Below are 17,075 nucleotides of genomic sequence, written 5' to 3'. Positions count from 1 at the left end.
ATAAAGGGCTGGAGAAGGGGGAATCTGATAGGAGAGGGCAGAACGCCATGGAAGAAAGGGAAGGTAGAGGAGCACCAGGGGGAAGTGATTGGCAGGTAAGGAGATAAAGTGAGAGTGGGAAATCGGAATGGGAAATGGTGAAGGAGAGAGGGGTGCAATTACTGGAAGTTTGAGAAATCGATGCTCATGCCATCAGGTTGGAACAGAATATAAGAGTTTGCTCCTCCAACCTGAGTGTGGCCTCATCGCGGCAGAAGCGTAGACATGGACTGATATGTCAGAATGGGAATGGGAAGTAGAATTGAAATGGGTGGCCACCGGGAAATCCTGCTTTTTGTGGCAGATGGAGCGAAGGTATTTGATGAAGTGCAGATGGAGCGAAGGTATTCGATGAAGTGGTCTCCCAATCTACTGTACTTGCTTATCTCTCTCCCAGTTCCATGGAAGGTTCCCAGAACTAAAATATTAACTGGTGCACCTTCCACAGATGCACCAGTCTTTCCAACATTTTCTGCTTTTAGTCAGATTTTTAGCATCTGAACATTCTTGATTAGTGATATTACAAATTATAGTGTTATGAAGTATAGTAATATTTTCAGGGTTCAGGTTTGTGTACTGCATACATACTTTGATAATAAATGAACTTTGACTTTGAAGGAGAATTGCTTAGGAACACAAGACAGACCCAAGAGCTAAAATGAACTGGCAATGCTCTGTTTGTTCCCTGCATAGATTAAAATTAAATAGGCCATCAGTGACATCTGGAACACTTTCTCTGCTTTAGGCATTAGGAATTGTCCTAGAGTCTAAGGACATCAATCAGTTCATCTCAAGGTTTACGTGGGCTCATCGCCACTTTCTCAAGGGCACTTGGGTATGAGCAATAAATACCAGACATGCCAGTGATGCCCAGTTCCTGAATCCTTTAATTCAACATACATGAACAACAAGTTATTGTTAAAGCTCCATAGTCATAGTCATAGTCATATTTATTTATCCTGGGGGAAATTGGTTTTTGTTACAGTTGCACCATAAATAGTAAATAGTAATAGAACCATAAATAGTTAAATAGTAATATGTAAATTATGCCAGTAAATTATGAAATAAGTCCAGGACCAGCCTATTGGCTCAGGGTGGCTGACCCTCCAGGGGAGGAGTTGTAAAGTTTGACGGCCACAGGCAGGAATGACTTACTATGACACTCACTGCTGCATCTCGGTGGAATGAATCTCTGGCTGAATGTACTCCTGTGCCCAACCAGTACATTATGTAGTGGATGGGAGACATTGACCAAGATGGCATGCAACTTAGACAGCATCCTCTTTTCAGACACCACCGTGAGAGAGTCCAGTTCCATCCCCACAACATCACTGGCCTTACAGATGAGTTTGTTGATTCTGTTGGTGTCTGCTACCCTCAGCCTGTTTCCCCAGCACACAACAGCAAACATGATAGCACTAGCCACCACAGACTCATAGAACATCCTCAGCATCGTCCGGCAGATGTTAATGGACCTCAGTCTCCTCAGGAAATAGAGACGGCTCTGACCCTTGTAGACAGCCTCAGTGTTCTTTGACCAGTCCAGTTTATTTTCAGAGCCCATTGGAAAACAGAGCCAGGATCTGATGGTTTCTCAGCCAGCCTGAGATCGCAGATATCGCACAGCCAATCTACACTGCTTGGAGCAGTTAAATCTATCCTTAAATCTGCCAGAGAAAGCTGACCAAGCAGTCGTCCACCATATTAGTACCTTCCATAAGAAGGTCAGTCAAGCAGTTGTCTGAAACAGGTTGGTTACACTGTCCTGATGCTAAAGCTCTTTTACTTCGATGTAGCTTTACAACAGTCACTGTTGAGAGATGGCTAATTTGTTTTGCACTTACTCTTTATTAGGTAATGTTTATGAAAAAAATGGGAAAATATCCCATACATCTTGCATCTATTAAGTAAAATAAACATACATTCAATTTTACATTCAATTGCACAAGCTCAGTTTAACATAGGGATGTGATGGATATTATATTTCAGTAAGTTATCCAATTTCGTTTCACTTCAGTATCTGCTTTTGAGAAACATGACCTCAAAATGAAGTTCAAAATGACATAGATTTGTGCTTGAGGACAAATAGCTTGGTGGAGCTAAACCAGAACTAAACTCTGGACTGAAAGTTACTCACAATCCATATTTATTACTGGAAATGGAAGTTCATGGACCAAATTGTTTGAATATTAATGTAAATGTACATGGCCAGCTTTACTGATCCAGTCCAGCTTTCTGGACTTACCCAGAGATGAACAGGAAAAGTACTAAAACAACATTGGAATGGATGCTTCTAAAATTGAATCAAATCTGGATTACGTTGGATTAATGTTAATACATTCAATTAAATGAGAATCATTGCTAGGTTCTGGGATCTATTACCAGCCAACAAATGGCTTTTTACTCACTGTTTTAGTTCCTGTCATGACCATGAGGAATTCTTCCTCGGCATCCTGGAAGCGATGATCCAGACAGCTGGCAGTTTTGGTTATCACACTCCACATCATATAGTTGTTGAGGATACTAGAAGCAGAAATATTGACCGTCTTTCACAGTCCATTGTAAAGACGAATATTTAACATAATGGAGGTGTAGTGGCTAGCACAACGCTTTACAGTTCCAGCGACCCGGGTTCAATTCCCTCTGCTGCCTGAAAGGAGTTGGTACATTCTCCCCACGTTTGTGTGGGTTTCCTCCGGGTGCTCTGGTTTCCTCCCACAGTTCACAGACATACCAGTTGGTTTCTTGGTCATTGTAAATTGTCCTGTGATTCGGCTAGGATTAAATTGGGGGATTGCTGGGTGGCGTAGCTTGAAGGGTCAGAAGGGTGAAATCAGACTGGGCAAATGTTGAGACCCTGGGGCTGGGGAAGAACAGGATGCTATCACTAGGGGGAGGGGCAAAGACAGACTCTTAACAATTATTGTGGATTCTGGATGAGCCCCGTGATGAACAACAGCTTTGGATATTAAAACACACAAAATGGCCTCCATACTTGCCCACTTAACTACAGTCTGCACTTGACTGTAATTAAGGTTTTGAGACCTTTCCAAGATATAAACCAATTCACTTTCCTTTATTAATCTTTATGTGATAGAATTCACTATGAACTGTGGAGAATTGTTCTTGACCTTCAGTGTTTTTATTTATTTTCCTTCCCTTTGATACCTTATCCTCATATTAAATTAATGTAGACACTTCCTGGGCAGATGGAATGAAGCTGAGTATAGCTGTCTTGTGTTTGTTATGAAAAAAAAGATAAATGTAATGGAGTCTGACCTTTTATCTGTAGAATTAATCAGGTCGGAGACCTTCTTCAGATATTCCTTTGCATAGACGACCACAGGCTCGGAGTCATTCAGCTCCATTGGATATACGATAGCAGAGAGCAGGGGTAGCCAGTCAACAGCTGGAGCCAGCGCCTGAAAAAGGAGAGTTTTACTAAACAGAAAAAGGCCAGGACTAGGAGACAAAGAATGTTCCAGAATGAATAAGAAGCATGGGTTCAGAACTCACAGTGCATTCCCATACCGTGTTAATATTCATAGGCTCTCTATGCCATGGGGCAGGTGGTCACAAAATGATTAAAATCCCCAAACAGATAAAACTTTCAACTCTGCAGCTACTTCGGAAACAAATCTTTTGTAGTCTTCACTCAGTGCAACATTGGGATTCAGGGTGGAGGATGGGGAGAGATAATGATTCAATTTGGAGGATTCCAGCTGGTTAACTCAAGGATATACTTCATCTATCTTTTAAGGTAGAGAATAAATCAATCCCTTTGAAGAATGAAATCAACTTGCATTGAGGGATGAATGAAGGAAAAAGATGAAAGGGACTCAAGTGATTGATTCCTGGTAACAATTACAGCTGGCTGAACTGCTCGAACTGGGCGTGGGGGGTGGGGAGGAGTTGTTTAGTACATAATCTAGATAAAACTAGAAGACCATAAGACACAGGAGCAGAATCAGGCCATTTGGTCCACTGAGTCTGCTCTGCCATTTCAACATGGCTGATCCAATTTTCCTCTCAGTTCCAATCTCCTGCCTTCCACCTGTATCCCTTCATACCAAGACCAATCAAGAATCTATTAACTTCTGCCTTAAATATGCATAAACCTGGCCTCCACAGCTGCCTGTGGCGATGAATTCCACAGATACTCTGCTCTCTGGTTAAAGAAATTCTTCCTTATTTCCCTGCTAAAAGGACACTTCTCTATTCTGAGGTGTCCTCTGGTCTTAGACTCTCCCATCCTGCCCACATCCACTTTATCAAGGCTTTTCACCATTTGATAGGTTTCAATGAGGTCACTCCTCATTCTTCTGAATTCTAGTGAATACAGGCCCAGAGACATCAAACACTCTTCATATGACAACTCATTCAATCCTGGAATCAGACGCGGCTAATTGCATTTCTGATCATCAAAATAAAAATGACTAACAGACAGGTGGACACAGCAAATGTAGATGAATTTTAACCTCTTGTTCAACAGTAAATAGTGTTGAAGTTGAAGGGAAAAGGTGAGTGTACGTGTGTGTTTGATCATAGTTAATACTTTATGGGGTGTATGGGATGTCTAGAGAGTGGTCACACTTCTGGTGGGGGGCGGGGCCTGCTGTGCCTTTTTTCAGGGCAGCTCGTCCACCTTTGGTCCCCACCTGGCGCTCAGCTCTCACCTGTGGCTCCAAGTAGCTGTAACACGCGCAGTGGCCACACCCTGGTAAACCGTCTCGGCAAACCAGGTGAGGGTAGCTGACGGGTCTTCGACCCTCGGTGAGGTAGGGGATCTGCCTGTCCCAGCGTGTGAAGTCTGGCCATGGCAGATTGAGTGGAAGAGACCAATTAATGGTTCAATGATCAAGAAGGCAGACCAGCAGGCGTTGGTGGAGCGCTAAGAGCACGACAAGGCACTTAGATGTCCTGCTCATCCACTGCAGGAGGTGGTGATCTCTTTAAGCTCACCCGGCAGTAGACAAAGGCAAACCACTGTTTTAACCTGCCGAGTACATGGTTACCCAATATGTCAGAGTGGTGTGGAGGGAAATCGTCTGCCAGCTGGAAGTTCCAGATGCGACCTAATGACGAATACTTTACTCACTGAAAGTTATGAGAGGTTATGCAAGCATATACTCCAAGGACATTAACCATATGCTACATAAGGAGTTGGTACTCGAACATGTTGCTGAGGTCATACTTGTGGCTGGTCCACATTTCCATCGGCCAAGGCCAGATGCCAGGAATTTAAAGCTGTTACTCTGTCCACTGCTGATCCCTCAATGTTGTCTAGTGCATGGTTGTCCAACCTTTCCCTTCCTGACATCACCAATCAGCTCTTTAGTCTGACTGAAGTTGAGTGAGAGGTTATTGCTGGGCCACAATTTAGCCATGTGTCCTACCTCGCTCTGACAATCTGACTCAATTCCCCCTGCAGGAATGGGTGTGAGCTACTGAAGGATGAGGAAAGAAGGGAGAAGGGGAGGGAGAAATGAACACTCAATCAAGATTTAGAATATCAATCAATTACCCTCTGCAATATATGCACTGATTTCCTGGATGGCTGGCAGCTGCTCACCATTTTGGTAGACGAAGTGTTGCTATTGGTATTAGTTTACTGTTGTCACATGTGCCAACATTCATCAAATCGTTGCACAGCCCATTGAGTTAGAATTAGAACGAAGTAAAGCAACAACAACACAGAACAAAGTGTAAAAGCTTACAAATAAGTGCAATGCATGAAAATAATAAAGTGCAAGATCAAAACGGGGTAGACTGTGAGGCCAAGAGTCCATCTTATTCTACCAGAGGTCTGTTCATGAGTTCGGTAACAGTGGAATAGAAGCTGTCCTTGAGCCTGGTGGTTCACGCTTTCAGGAATTTGTATCTTCTACCAGGAAGATAATACAGATTCAGTCGGTTACTTGGCACCATCACACATCGCTCACCTGGAGGCTGCGTATCGTCATTTTGTTGTAGATTTGCTCTTCATCTGCGCGGTCCTCCTGTGAAACTGTTATGTTGGCTAGCTCTGTCTCCAAGTCGAGAACCTGCTGCATTTGGGCCTGGGTGGAAGTCTCCTCGCCACCCAGCAGCACCCCTAGTTTCACCATGTAATTGAAGTAAGCTGTTATGACCTGGAGGGAAAGGAAAAGAGTGCTTTACTTCAAAACCGTTTAATTAGCACAATGACTAAATGAAACACATACATGGTTTCTAATTCTGAAGAGGTAGAATCTCTTGAAAATGACAGTAGTAATAATAAACCATAGTTAGGGTGAGAACTTCCTGCAAGAGTCCCATTTTCATTCTATATCCTTATTCATGTTTCACTGATGTGACACCGCAGTCTGGCCCATTTGATTACTATGCCTCTCCGCTTCTTGAAGAAACTTCAAATTAAATCGTCTACTTCCACCTTCCACCTCAGCGTTTGTCCAGAAAGTCCTCCAGCTCATAGTGTTACCCATCAGCGATATTCCCAAATCTTCTGCCGGAATCTTAAATAGCTCAATACCCCTGAGGGGTACTCTGATAGTCTCAAATGTATCTTCAATGGCACTGACATTTAGCTAAGTTCATGACAGTGAACCCAATAGCATAAGTACTCCTGGTTTTATTTTTTCCCTCTACAAGAGCAATATGAAAATCAGACTTCATGTTTAAGTTTACAGTCCTTGTCTATTAGGCTATGGTACCCTCTGCCTGGGTTTGGGGGGGGGGAATAAAGAAATTTTGGGGATGGGTGGGAAGGATGCTTGACAATGCAAGGGGCTCTGCGTACACAGTGTTCCTGATAAATATCTCGAATGGGTGGAAGAGAGACCCCAGTGATCCCTTCAGTAGGCCTCACAATCCTTGGTAGTGGCCCTGCAGTCAGATGCCTTGCAATTCCCGTACCAGACGGCGATGCAGCTGGTCAGGACTCTCTTGATGGTGCTCCTGTAAAAATGGTTAGAATGTCGGAAAGAAGAGCCTCAATTACCTCAATCTCCTCAGGAAGTGGAGAGGCTGCCTCAATCTCTTTGACATCCCCTACCATCAAGCAGAAGTTACAGTGGCATTAGGACAAGGACTGTTAGGACGGGAAACAGCTTCTTCCCCCAGCCCATGAGACGACTGAACTCTCTGCCACCGGCCAGGCCACTAATATAATACTCTTTACTTTTTGACTTCTATTGATAAAGGCACCTTAGGAGAAAATGTCAATTTTCTGGAATATATTTTATTATTTGTAGATTTATTTGTGGTACTATTACTTTATATGTACTGTGTTGTGCACATTGGTCCAGAGGCCTGTTTTTTCATTTGGTGAGAAATATGTATGTGGTTGAATGACTATAAACCTGAACTTGAACTTAAACTTCTTAAAAGTCTGAAACTCTAAGTAGCAAAGACATTTAACAATAAGTGAATAAGTGCAATAAAGTAATTGCTGCTAATAATATACAACCAAAATCTTGAAAGAAATTAGCAGAACTAGGCAAAACTGACAGCCAAAATGTACACATTTAACACTGGCAATCAAAGATAATTTTCTCCCTATATGCTTGCATTCTTTCTGTTATTGCTTAGTGACTGATTTTCATTCCTGCCCTTGTATATGCCCTAATCTTTGTGTTAACATGCACCATTCTAAAGTTTCAAAACCAATTTAATCATCTCAAATTAACCTACTCTGAGGTAAGCTAGATTTAACAAACTCACAGTCATACATACATCAGTCATTTATTTCTAACTTACGCAAGTAAATACCATAACTACATTTGAAATAAATGGCTCAGTTACTCCCTGCAAACATACAAATCCAGCAACATTTGCATTGAATTAGGCTGCCAATATGAATCTGAAGGCAGCTGTCTTTAAACGCTCTGCCATCAGATTAAAGGAATAGGTACAAGCCAAAATGAGGAGGAAAAAAACACTGGACAACAAAGATTTTGCTTCCTGAATACCTTTAAGTATATCTTATGAATTTTGAGCTACTGATCATGAAAATCACCATGAAATTTCCCTATCACAAATCATTTTTCTGAAATCACTTATGTTTATTATTTCAATTCATAATTCAAGTCAATTAAAATGTTGCCTACAATGTAAGCTGGAAAGTTTCCTATCTTGTCCATGGTTAGGCGGCACGGCTGCTGCATGGCAGGACAGGTTTTAGTAATAATTATTGGGTTCAGGACTGTAAGGATGGAATTTGCTATCACCAGGCACAAACATTTCTATGAAGGATTTTGATATTTGAGACAGATGCTTTCTACCAGGAAGATAGACGTGGGAGATCCAGTGGATGTGGTGTACCTTGACTTTCAGAAGGCATTTGATAAAGTACCACATAGGGGATTGGTGGGTAAAATCAGAGCTCATGGCATTGGGGGGAGGATATTGACATGGATAGAAAACTGGTTGGCAGATAGAAAGCAAAGGGTAGCAGTGAATGGGTGTTTCTCGGAAAAGCAGGTGGTGACTAGTGGGGTGCCACAGGGCTCGGTATTGGGACCACAGCTGTTTACGATTTACGTCAATGATTTAGAGGAAGGCATTGTGAATAACATCAGCAAGTTTGCTGATGATACTAAGCTGGGTGGCAGTGTGACGTGTGATGAGGATGTTAGGAGAATTCAAGGTGACTTGGATAGGCTGGGTGAGTGGGCAGAAACTTAGCAGATGGCGTTTAATGTGAATAAGTGTGAGGTTATTCACTTTGGGAGCAAGAACAGGAAGGCAGATTATTATCTGAACAGTGTGGAGTTAGGTAAGGGAGAAATACAAAGAGATCTAGGAGTACTTGTTCATCAGTCTCTGAAGGTGAATGAGCAAGTACAGCAGGCAGTGAAGAAGGCTAATGGAATGTTGGCCTTTATTACAAAGGGAATTGAGTACAAGAGCAAGGAAATCCTTTTGCATTTGTACAGGGCCCTGGTGAGACCACACCTGGAGTATTGTGTGCAGTTTTGGTCTCCAGGGTTAAGGAAGGACATCCTGGCTGTGGAGGAGGTGCAGCGTAGGTTCACTAGGTTAATTCCTGGGATGTCCGGACTGTCTTACGCAGAGAGGTTAGAGAGACTGGGCTTGTACATACTGGAATTAAGGAGATTGAGGGGGGATCTGATTGAGACATATAAGATTATTAAGGGATTGGACAAGATAGAGGCAGGAAATATGTTCCAGATTCTGGGAGAGTCCAATACCAGAGGGCATGGTTTAAGAATAAGGGGTAGGTCATTTAGGACAGAGTTGAGGAGGAACTTCTTCTCCCAGAGAGCTGTGGAGGTGTGGAACGCGCTGCCTCAGAAGGCAGTGGAGGCCAATTCTCTGGATGCTTTCAAGAATGAGCTAGATAGGTATCTTATGGATAGGGGAATCAAGGGTTATGGGGACAAGGCAGGAACCGGGTATTGATAGTAGATGATCAGCCATGATCTCAGAAAGGCGGTGCAGGCTCGAAGGGATGAATGGTCTATTTCTGCACCTATTGTCTATTGTCTTTCCAGAAAAACTGATGCCAAGATTAAGGAAAGCATTTTCGTTGGTCCACAAATCAAAAAGTTCATCAATGACAGGCAATTTGAAGAATTTCTAGTGGACCGGAGAAAATCACATGGAAGGCATTCAAGGAAGTTGTTGAAATTTTTCTCAGCATCTACAGAGCACTAAACTACATGCAGCTGGTTGAAAGCATGCTTCAAGCATATAAAACCATGAAATGCAACATGTCACTGAAGATTCATTTTCTGCATTCCCACTTAGACTTCTTCCCTGCAAATCTTGGTGCTATTAGTGATGAGCATGGTGAAAGGTTTCACCAAGATATTGCGGTCATGGAGAAAAGATACCAGGGCAACTGGAATCCATCAATGCTGGTGAATTATTGTTGGACACCTAAGCGAGAAGCCTCAGACACTGAGTACAAATGAAAATCATTAACAAAATATTTTTAACTTAGTTGAACTATTTGCAAAGCATCAGCACCATTACGCAATTAAACACACTATATTCAATAAAAGTTAATTTGTTGTTTCTCCAAATTCCTACGTGATACAAGTAGTCTGAAATTATATTTGTGCTCATCTTCAAGCAGTCTATCATAAACAAAAAAAAATTCTGAGGAAGCAACTCTCTTGAAAAAAATTGTTGTCCAGTGAAATCAGTTCTTTTGACACATTGTCACTTTCTGGCTGTAGCTCAAGCATTCCTCTAACTCATCCAAAGGCGAAGTCATTGGATATTGAAGGACGCCTTAAGTGAGAATGGCTTTCAATTTATTGTCAACTGGACAGGTCTGAGTGAATCCCAACAATACCCATTGGGAATCACCCTGTCTAGATCTCTGATTGAGAGTTTTACCTGGGCAGAAGCTCATGATAATAGTGAGAAATCCTTTTTACAAAATCCAAGATACACATCTACAACAACAGGCAGCAATATTCTCCAAAAGAAGTCAAATTCACGTCAGAACCCCTTTGAAGAGGAAACAAATCCATTTCAAAGGTTTTAAAGTTTTCAAAGGTACATTTAATGTCAGAGAAATATATACAATTTACATCATGAAATTCTTTTTCTCACAACCATCCACGAAAACAGAGAAGTGCCCCGAAGAATGAATGACAGTGAAATGTTAGAACGCCAAAGCCCCCACCCAGCCCCCCTTCCATGTGTAAGCAGCAGCAAAGCAACGATCCCCCCTCCTCCACCAGCAAAGAAGCATCGGCGCCCTCCACTGAGCACTCAAGTGTGCAGCAAAGCATCAATAAAGACACAGACTTGGTAAACGAGTAGTCTTTGGAGGTACTGCAAGTCTGTGTCTTTATTGATGCTTTGTTGCATTTCAATTCAACCCACCACAGGCTCTCTCTCTCCCCCTTCTTCTTCTTCATGTGCCTTGCGCGTCACATGCTTGGGCGATCATGACTCTCCACATTGAACGATCCCTCACAGCGTCAATGATATCTTGCAGACTTAGATCTGTTAGTTCTTTCACAGTGTCCATATATTTTCTTCTTTGCCTTCCTCTTCTGCATTTCCCAGGCATACGGCCTTGTAATGTAAGGCATTCTATTTCTCCCTTTCTAATGACATAGCCCAGGAATTTAAGTTTCCTCTCATTTAATGTTCTCATTAAAGATCTTTTTGTATGGGCACATTGGAGTACTGTCTCATTAGATACCCTATCTCTATATGATATTTTCAGCATTCTTCTAAGAAACCACATCCCTGTTGCTTCTAGGTTTCTTTGGAGTTCTGGTGTTATAGTCCATGTTTCGGAAGCATACAGCAAGATTGACCAGATGTAACATTTTAGTAGCCTAAGCCTTGTTGTCATAGAAATGTGTCTGTTGGTAAAAATGGGTTTCATTTTTTGGAAGTTGGTTTTGGCCATGGCAACTCTTCTTTTTATTTCTACTTTACTTCAAGCATCTTGTGATATAAAGCTACCACGGTAATTAAATCTGGTCCTTTGTTCAATCTCTTGGTTTCTCTAATAAGGGAAAAACAGGTTTTCGCCATTTCACAGTGAGAGGGGAGACATTTGGCAGATCTTATTCTGTTAATCTGCGTACTAAAAATGAATTGAACGGGGGGGTGTCGGATTCTAGCAGCTTGAACAAAGTATGAGTCAAGTCAGTGTTAAGATGAACATCAGCTTCACATTATTTTTCTATGTTTCTATGTTGCTATTATTTGGTTGGAGGCATTGACCAGCTGAGGTCACCAATGGAAGATAAAGCTTCAATTGAAGATGGTGGTGTGGATTACGTCTGGCAGTGTGTTGCCAGCAATCCAGATCATACATTCACCATTCCCTTCCTGCCATCAACACAGCTGAGATATGGATTCTAGAAACGGGATCTTTTCCAGCAATGCATGTGTCAGAACTGACTCTGCTTCCACACAGGGCAGGCAGTTGCTGTGTGTTCTGGGTGGTTTCCCTTCCAATAGAACTTGATCGTCAGCCACTTGGCAATTTATTTCTATGTGAAAGGCTCAGGCGAAATGATGGAAGGTCATGAAATGTTAACTGTTTTTCCTACGCAGATGCCGCCTGACCTGCTGAGCCTCTCCAGTGTTTTCCATTTTATTTTGTATTTCCAGGATTTGTATTGTTTGCTTTTGCTTTAGTTCTTCCTCTTCACACGACACCTTGTACCGTATACCAGAGCCACAGTGATTTAATTTTTGGTTAAATCTCTGAGGGTGGGTGAAGACTGTTGGCAATGCCAGCACTGGGTGCCTGCTGACATCTAAATACATACAGCAGCCACTTCCCATACCTAATAAAGTGGCCACTGAGTGTACGTTCATGGTCTTCTGCTGCTGTAGCCCATCCACTTCAAGGTCCGATGTGTTCTGCATTCAGAGATGATCTTCTACACACAACTGTTGTAACGCTTGATTATTTGAGTTACTGTCGCCTTCCTGTCAGCTTGAGCCAGTCTGGCCATTCTCCTCTGACCTCTCCCATTAACCAGGCATTTTTGCCTATAGAAATGCTGTTCATTGGATGTTTTCTGTTTTTCACACCATTCTCTGTAAACTCTAGCGACTGTTTTGCACGAAAATTCCAGGAAATCAGCAGTTTCTGGGATACTCCACCACCCTGTTTGGCACCATGATCATTCCATGGTCGAAGCCATTTAGATTACATTTCTTCCCCATTCTGATGTTTGGTCTGAACAACAACTGAACCTCTTGACCATGTCTGCATGCTTTTATACATTGAGTTTCTGGCACATGATTGGCTGATTATATATTTGCATTAATGAGCAGGTGTACAGGTGTACCTAATAAAGTGGTCAACGAGTATACGCATGTGCTTACTCATGCATTAATTAAAGCAACAATATGGCTTGTTAAGTAATAATCAAGGGGAAATGTGCTAAATAGGTGATCATAGCAATCCACCAACATCTCTATACTGCTGAAGCCAGGTGAAATTTTCAATATCTGCATTTAAACACTGCTATCCACAACTGCTGAAGCCAAACCAATTGCACTGATTGGTAAATGAAATATCTAGACAAGTAAGCACTGCCTCCTGCCCACCACCTGCCTGTCTCAAGGGCAGGCAGATGTTATGTTCCTTGAAAGGTGGTTAGGACTGTCCAAGAATACTTGGCCCAGTTACTTTGGGATTCGGCCAGAGTCCCTGAGGAGTGAGTGGCAAACCAGGCAACTTGCTAAGGTATTTCTGGAAACAAACATGACATATTATTAAAATGGACCAAAGATGATTATCAAATAAAATTGACACTGAGCTGCATATTGAGATATTAGGGGTGTTTGTAAACAACCATAAATTTGCAGAGCATACTTATCTATAAAAATGCCTAAATAGATGTTCAGCAGAGGCACTGCTAACATTGGAAGAGATGCACTCAAATCACAATGATGGGAGCAATGGCACCATCCAGCACTTCTCCCAGCTCATTTGTGTCACCAATGAAGGACAAGGATATCTTCCTTTTGACTATTTATCCAAGGAAGATTTACTCTGTTTGCAGAGTTTGCTGAACGTTATTTTCAGTAAAACAAATGAATCTAGTGCAGAGAACCTGCCCTCCTTTCAGTGCAATGACACAAGCCAAGTAGATTGGGCCAGAGAATGCTGTCAAACCAAGTAGCAAGAGCCACAAGACTTCCTTGCTTAGTTAGTTCATCTTTGTTGAAATGGACTTGACTTTGACAGGAAAGTGCAGAAGGTTAAAAAGAGGAGAATCAATTCTCATCCTTGTAGCATGCTGTCAAGCACAGTCTCGTCAACATGTTAAGTGAAGCACTTTAGTTAGAAAATCACACCTATCTGTGGTGGTGGTGGTGAATGGGGAGGTGATTGATAAGGAGCATTCTACAGGATATTGAGCACTGCTTGAATGGGCTCAATTTGAAGTCACTTATAAACTGGTGATACTAATTTAACTTACGAGAGATTTCAGGAATTTACATTGCTGAGTCATGTACCTTCTCATTGGCAGTTTTGTTGAGATAGTAATCCTTTGAAGGTAAATTCAGTCCGGACTGGTCGATCTGCAGAGGAAGCAGCAAGTGTTGAGTAAGGTTAAATACTTTGTAGTAGATGTAGTTTGTGATTGTGACAACAGGCATAGGAGTTCATTTTCATTTTTTTCTCATCAAGATGAGACCTTCCCTTTTCACATTTTTTTATGAACTAGGAGAAGGCTATTCAGTCGATTTTATCTACTGCAGCTCTCAGATTAACTGACTGGTCTTTTCCTCCCCACTTTATTTCCTTCAACCCATTTTCTCTCACATGCCCATTCACATAGCTCCCTCCAGTTCTCCCACCAGATCCTTGCCACCAGGGGTGATTTGCAGCAGTCAATTTGTCGGAAGGAAACCAGAGCATCTCGTGAGAACCCCTTCTGACAACTCACACCATTTCTCTGGGTTTCCCACTAACCTGGAGAATCCAATCCTCCACTACCGACTCTGTTGCACAACTGATATCATCCTGGATTTTTTTGATTGTTGTTAATATTGGTGATGGCCTCATTGAAAGAAATGCCAATGTAAAAATCCAGAACTCATTTCTCAATTTTTTTCCTCTCTAAACAGGGCAATTTAAACACTCCTTTATGCTATCTCCATTAATACTTACACTTGGTTCCCCTCATGGCAACATCGCTAAGAGGCATTGTTTTGGTGCACACAAAATGCCAAAGAAAACCATGCATTCCCATCTTCCTACCGCTCCTCTCTTTCCCCAACAAGCCTTCGGTGAATCTCCAAGCAGCTTCACTGAACCCCTTGACTTCCCTCACTGAATGCCACCATAACCAGATTCCCTGCTTGTTATCGCATTGCTGTTTGAGGAAGCCTGCTGTGAGTCAGCTGGCAGGATTCTTCCATTCAAAACAGAAGAAAATACTGTAGATGGGTGGGGCAGTTAAAATAAAACATAGAATTATGGAGATAAGAATCAGGTCAATCAGGATATATGGAGGGAGAAATAACCTTTCATCAGAACCGGAAAAATTTATAAATTAAGCAAGTTCTAAGTTGCACAGAAAGTTTCTGGGTCATCTTTAGTTCTTTACCCCACTCCCATGCTGACACTTCTGCATTGTCCCTCTACATTATTCTAATTAAGCATAACATAAAATTAAAAATCAGCACCTCATCTTCCAGCTAGGCATATTACAGCTTCCTGGACTCAATATCAGATTGGATAAGTTCAGATAATTCCCACTCTTTTAGCTCACATTTGCAGAGGTGGCTTTTCCTTCCTCTCCAGGGAATGTCATATTTTCTATCTACATCTTTCCAAGCACTCCTCTTGCTTTAGTAAAGCACCTCGTACTGTTAATGAGTAGGCTTTGCCACAACCTGCTTGTTACCCAGTCTGTTCACCACATTCACTCTGCCACCTTCAATTAATTGCAACTCAGGTTTCCTCGGATCTTAGCTATTTTTTTCCCTGTCACATGGACTCGGGCCTTGTTCCCAGCTGTGTACCTGAATGATATTACTGTTGGAGCTTTTAGCATCAGTGCCGATGTAGACGACGAAGAATGGGCTGCTTTGGTAGTGGGATGTGACGGCCTGGAGCACTTCTTGAAAGTTGTCCTTGTTCCAGTCTCTGCTGATGTTCCAGCCTCCCAACTGGAGAAAGAATGAAGACTCTGTTAAGCATCTTAACTACGAGGTCACAGCCTTCTAAAACTATAATTAGGGCTCTTAGTATTAGAGCTCTGAGAGGACCACAACCTTGTTGTGGTTTGGAGGCTTGCCTGCTTCAATGAACCGGAGAGCTATGCCGGCTGGAGTCAGGACTTTACACTTTGGCTCTTGGTAGGGTTACCCATGCCAGACAGGTCAAAGGGTAGAGGCCGGACTAAGAATGGCCGTCCAGATTCGGGGGTTCAGCTCAGGGCTAGCACCCCTGACTGGTCAAACGAAACTTCATTGCTGTTACAGAAACAACAATGAAGAATCCTTCTACACCTGTGTGTGACAGTATTCCCGAGCCTCCACCTGGGACTTGCGTGACTGACAGTGAACCAAGAGGATGTGCCTGACGGTGAAGGAAGCCGTGAGTGCCGCCAGAGATGGTGGACCTTCATTGCTGCTCTAAGTGCCAGCAGCATAATGGGCAAAAGCAGAAGAACGTATTAGAGGGAGGGCATGTGGCTCATCATTCCTATGTCAACACGTTGAAAGTGCTTTTCAGTTTATCCCACTGCCCTGCTTTTTAGGCCAGTTTGTTTCCTTGTTAGGTATTTGATTTTGTTTTCACATTCCTCATCATCTTTCCAAATTATAACAACCAATCAACTCACATTTGTATTTTACTCTTAACACAGCTAAACAGCCTATGCTGCTGTGAGACATGTCCTTCCACCATTGGAAACAATTTCCACCCCGCCACCCCCATTTACTTGAATCCTTTTAGACACCAATCTTGTTAATCACCTTTAAATTATAGCTTTACTATGTTTGATGATCCTCTTGCTTGTGACGATTCAGCTATGGGGGTTTCGTATCAAGTCCTAAACCTGCTGACAAGGTTCTTTGGAATTTCAGTAGGAATGGGATGCCCAATCATTTTCTACTGAGGTACTACAGCCCACGAGTTAAACTTGGATCTGATTTTGCCTGTCCTGTGCATTGCATTTCTCTGCTTGCCAACTGATTGATTTTTTCTGCTTTAAAGGAAGTGTCTAACTGCAAGTTGCTGTTTAGTAATCAATCTAATTGGATAGTCCTGACAACACACTTTTTGTGTTGGATGAGCTTCAAGTTCTCAGTTCCAAAATTCTCATTCTTATATTAAATTCCATTTGTGCTTTACCGCCTTCCACTCTGTTCGACATCCTCCACCTCCCACAACTCTGAGTTCCAAGTATCTTGCCCCTGCCCTTGAGTGCTGTGGAGTACTTCCATTTTAGAAGCCAACCATCTAAGCCACAGCATTTTGTCAACACTTATAACCATATAACAACTACAGCACGGAAACAGGCCATTTCGGTCCTTCTAGTCCGTGCTGAACTCTTACTCTCACCTAGTCCCACCGACCT

At 42.3% G+C, this 17,075-nt stretch overlaps 1 protein-coding gene across 5 annotated transcripts in view; it reads right to left on the bottom strand.

Annotated features, from left to right (window-relative positions):
• The window catches only part of LOC140188698 (endothelin-converting enzyme 1-like), a 214,600-nt gene that overhangs the window by 41,972 nt on the left and 155,553 nt on the right, over positions 1-17,075 (bottom strand). For all 5 annotated transcript variants that reach the window (XM_072245232.1, XM_072245231.1, XM_072245230.1 and 2 more), the window contains 5 exons: positions 15,514-15,660; positions 13,999-14,064; positions 5,982-6,170; positions 3,319-3,461; positions 2,448-2,562 (listed from right to left, as the gene is read on the bottom strand). In XM_072245232.1, the coding sequence (XP_072101333.1) occupies positions 2,448-2,562; positions 3,319-3,461; positions 5,982-6,170; positions 13,999-14,064; positions 15,514-15,660 (660 nt within the window). The remainder of the gene's footprint in view (positions 1-2,447; positions 2,563-3,318; positions 3,462-5,981; positions 6,171-13,998; positions 14,065-15,513; positions 15,661-17,075) is intronic.

This window comes from Mobula birostris, chromosome 27 (genome assembly GCF_030028105.1).
Source record: "Mobula birostris isolate sMobBir1 chromosome 27, sMobBir1.hap1, whole genome shotgun sequence".
NCBI lineage: Eukaryota > Metazoa > Chordata > Chondrichthyes > Myliobatiformes > Myliobatidae > Mobula > Mobula birostris.
Note: the sequence above shows the minus strand (reverse complement) of the source record. Positions and strands in the feature narration are given on the sequence as shown.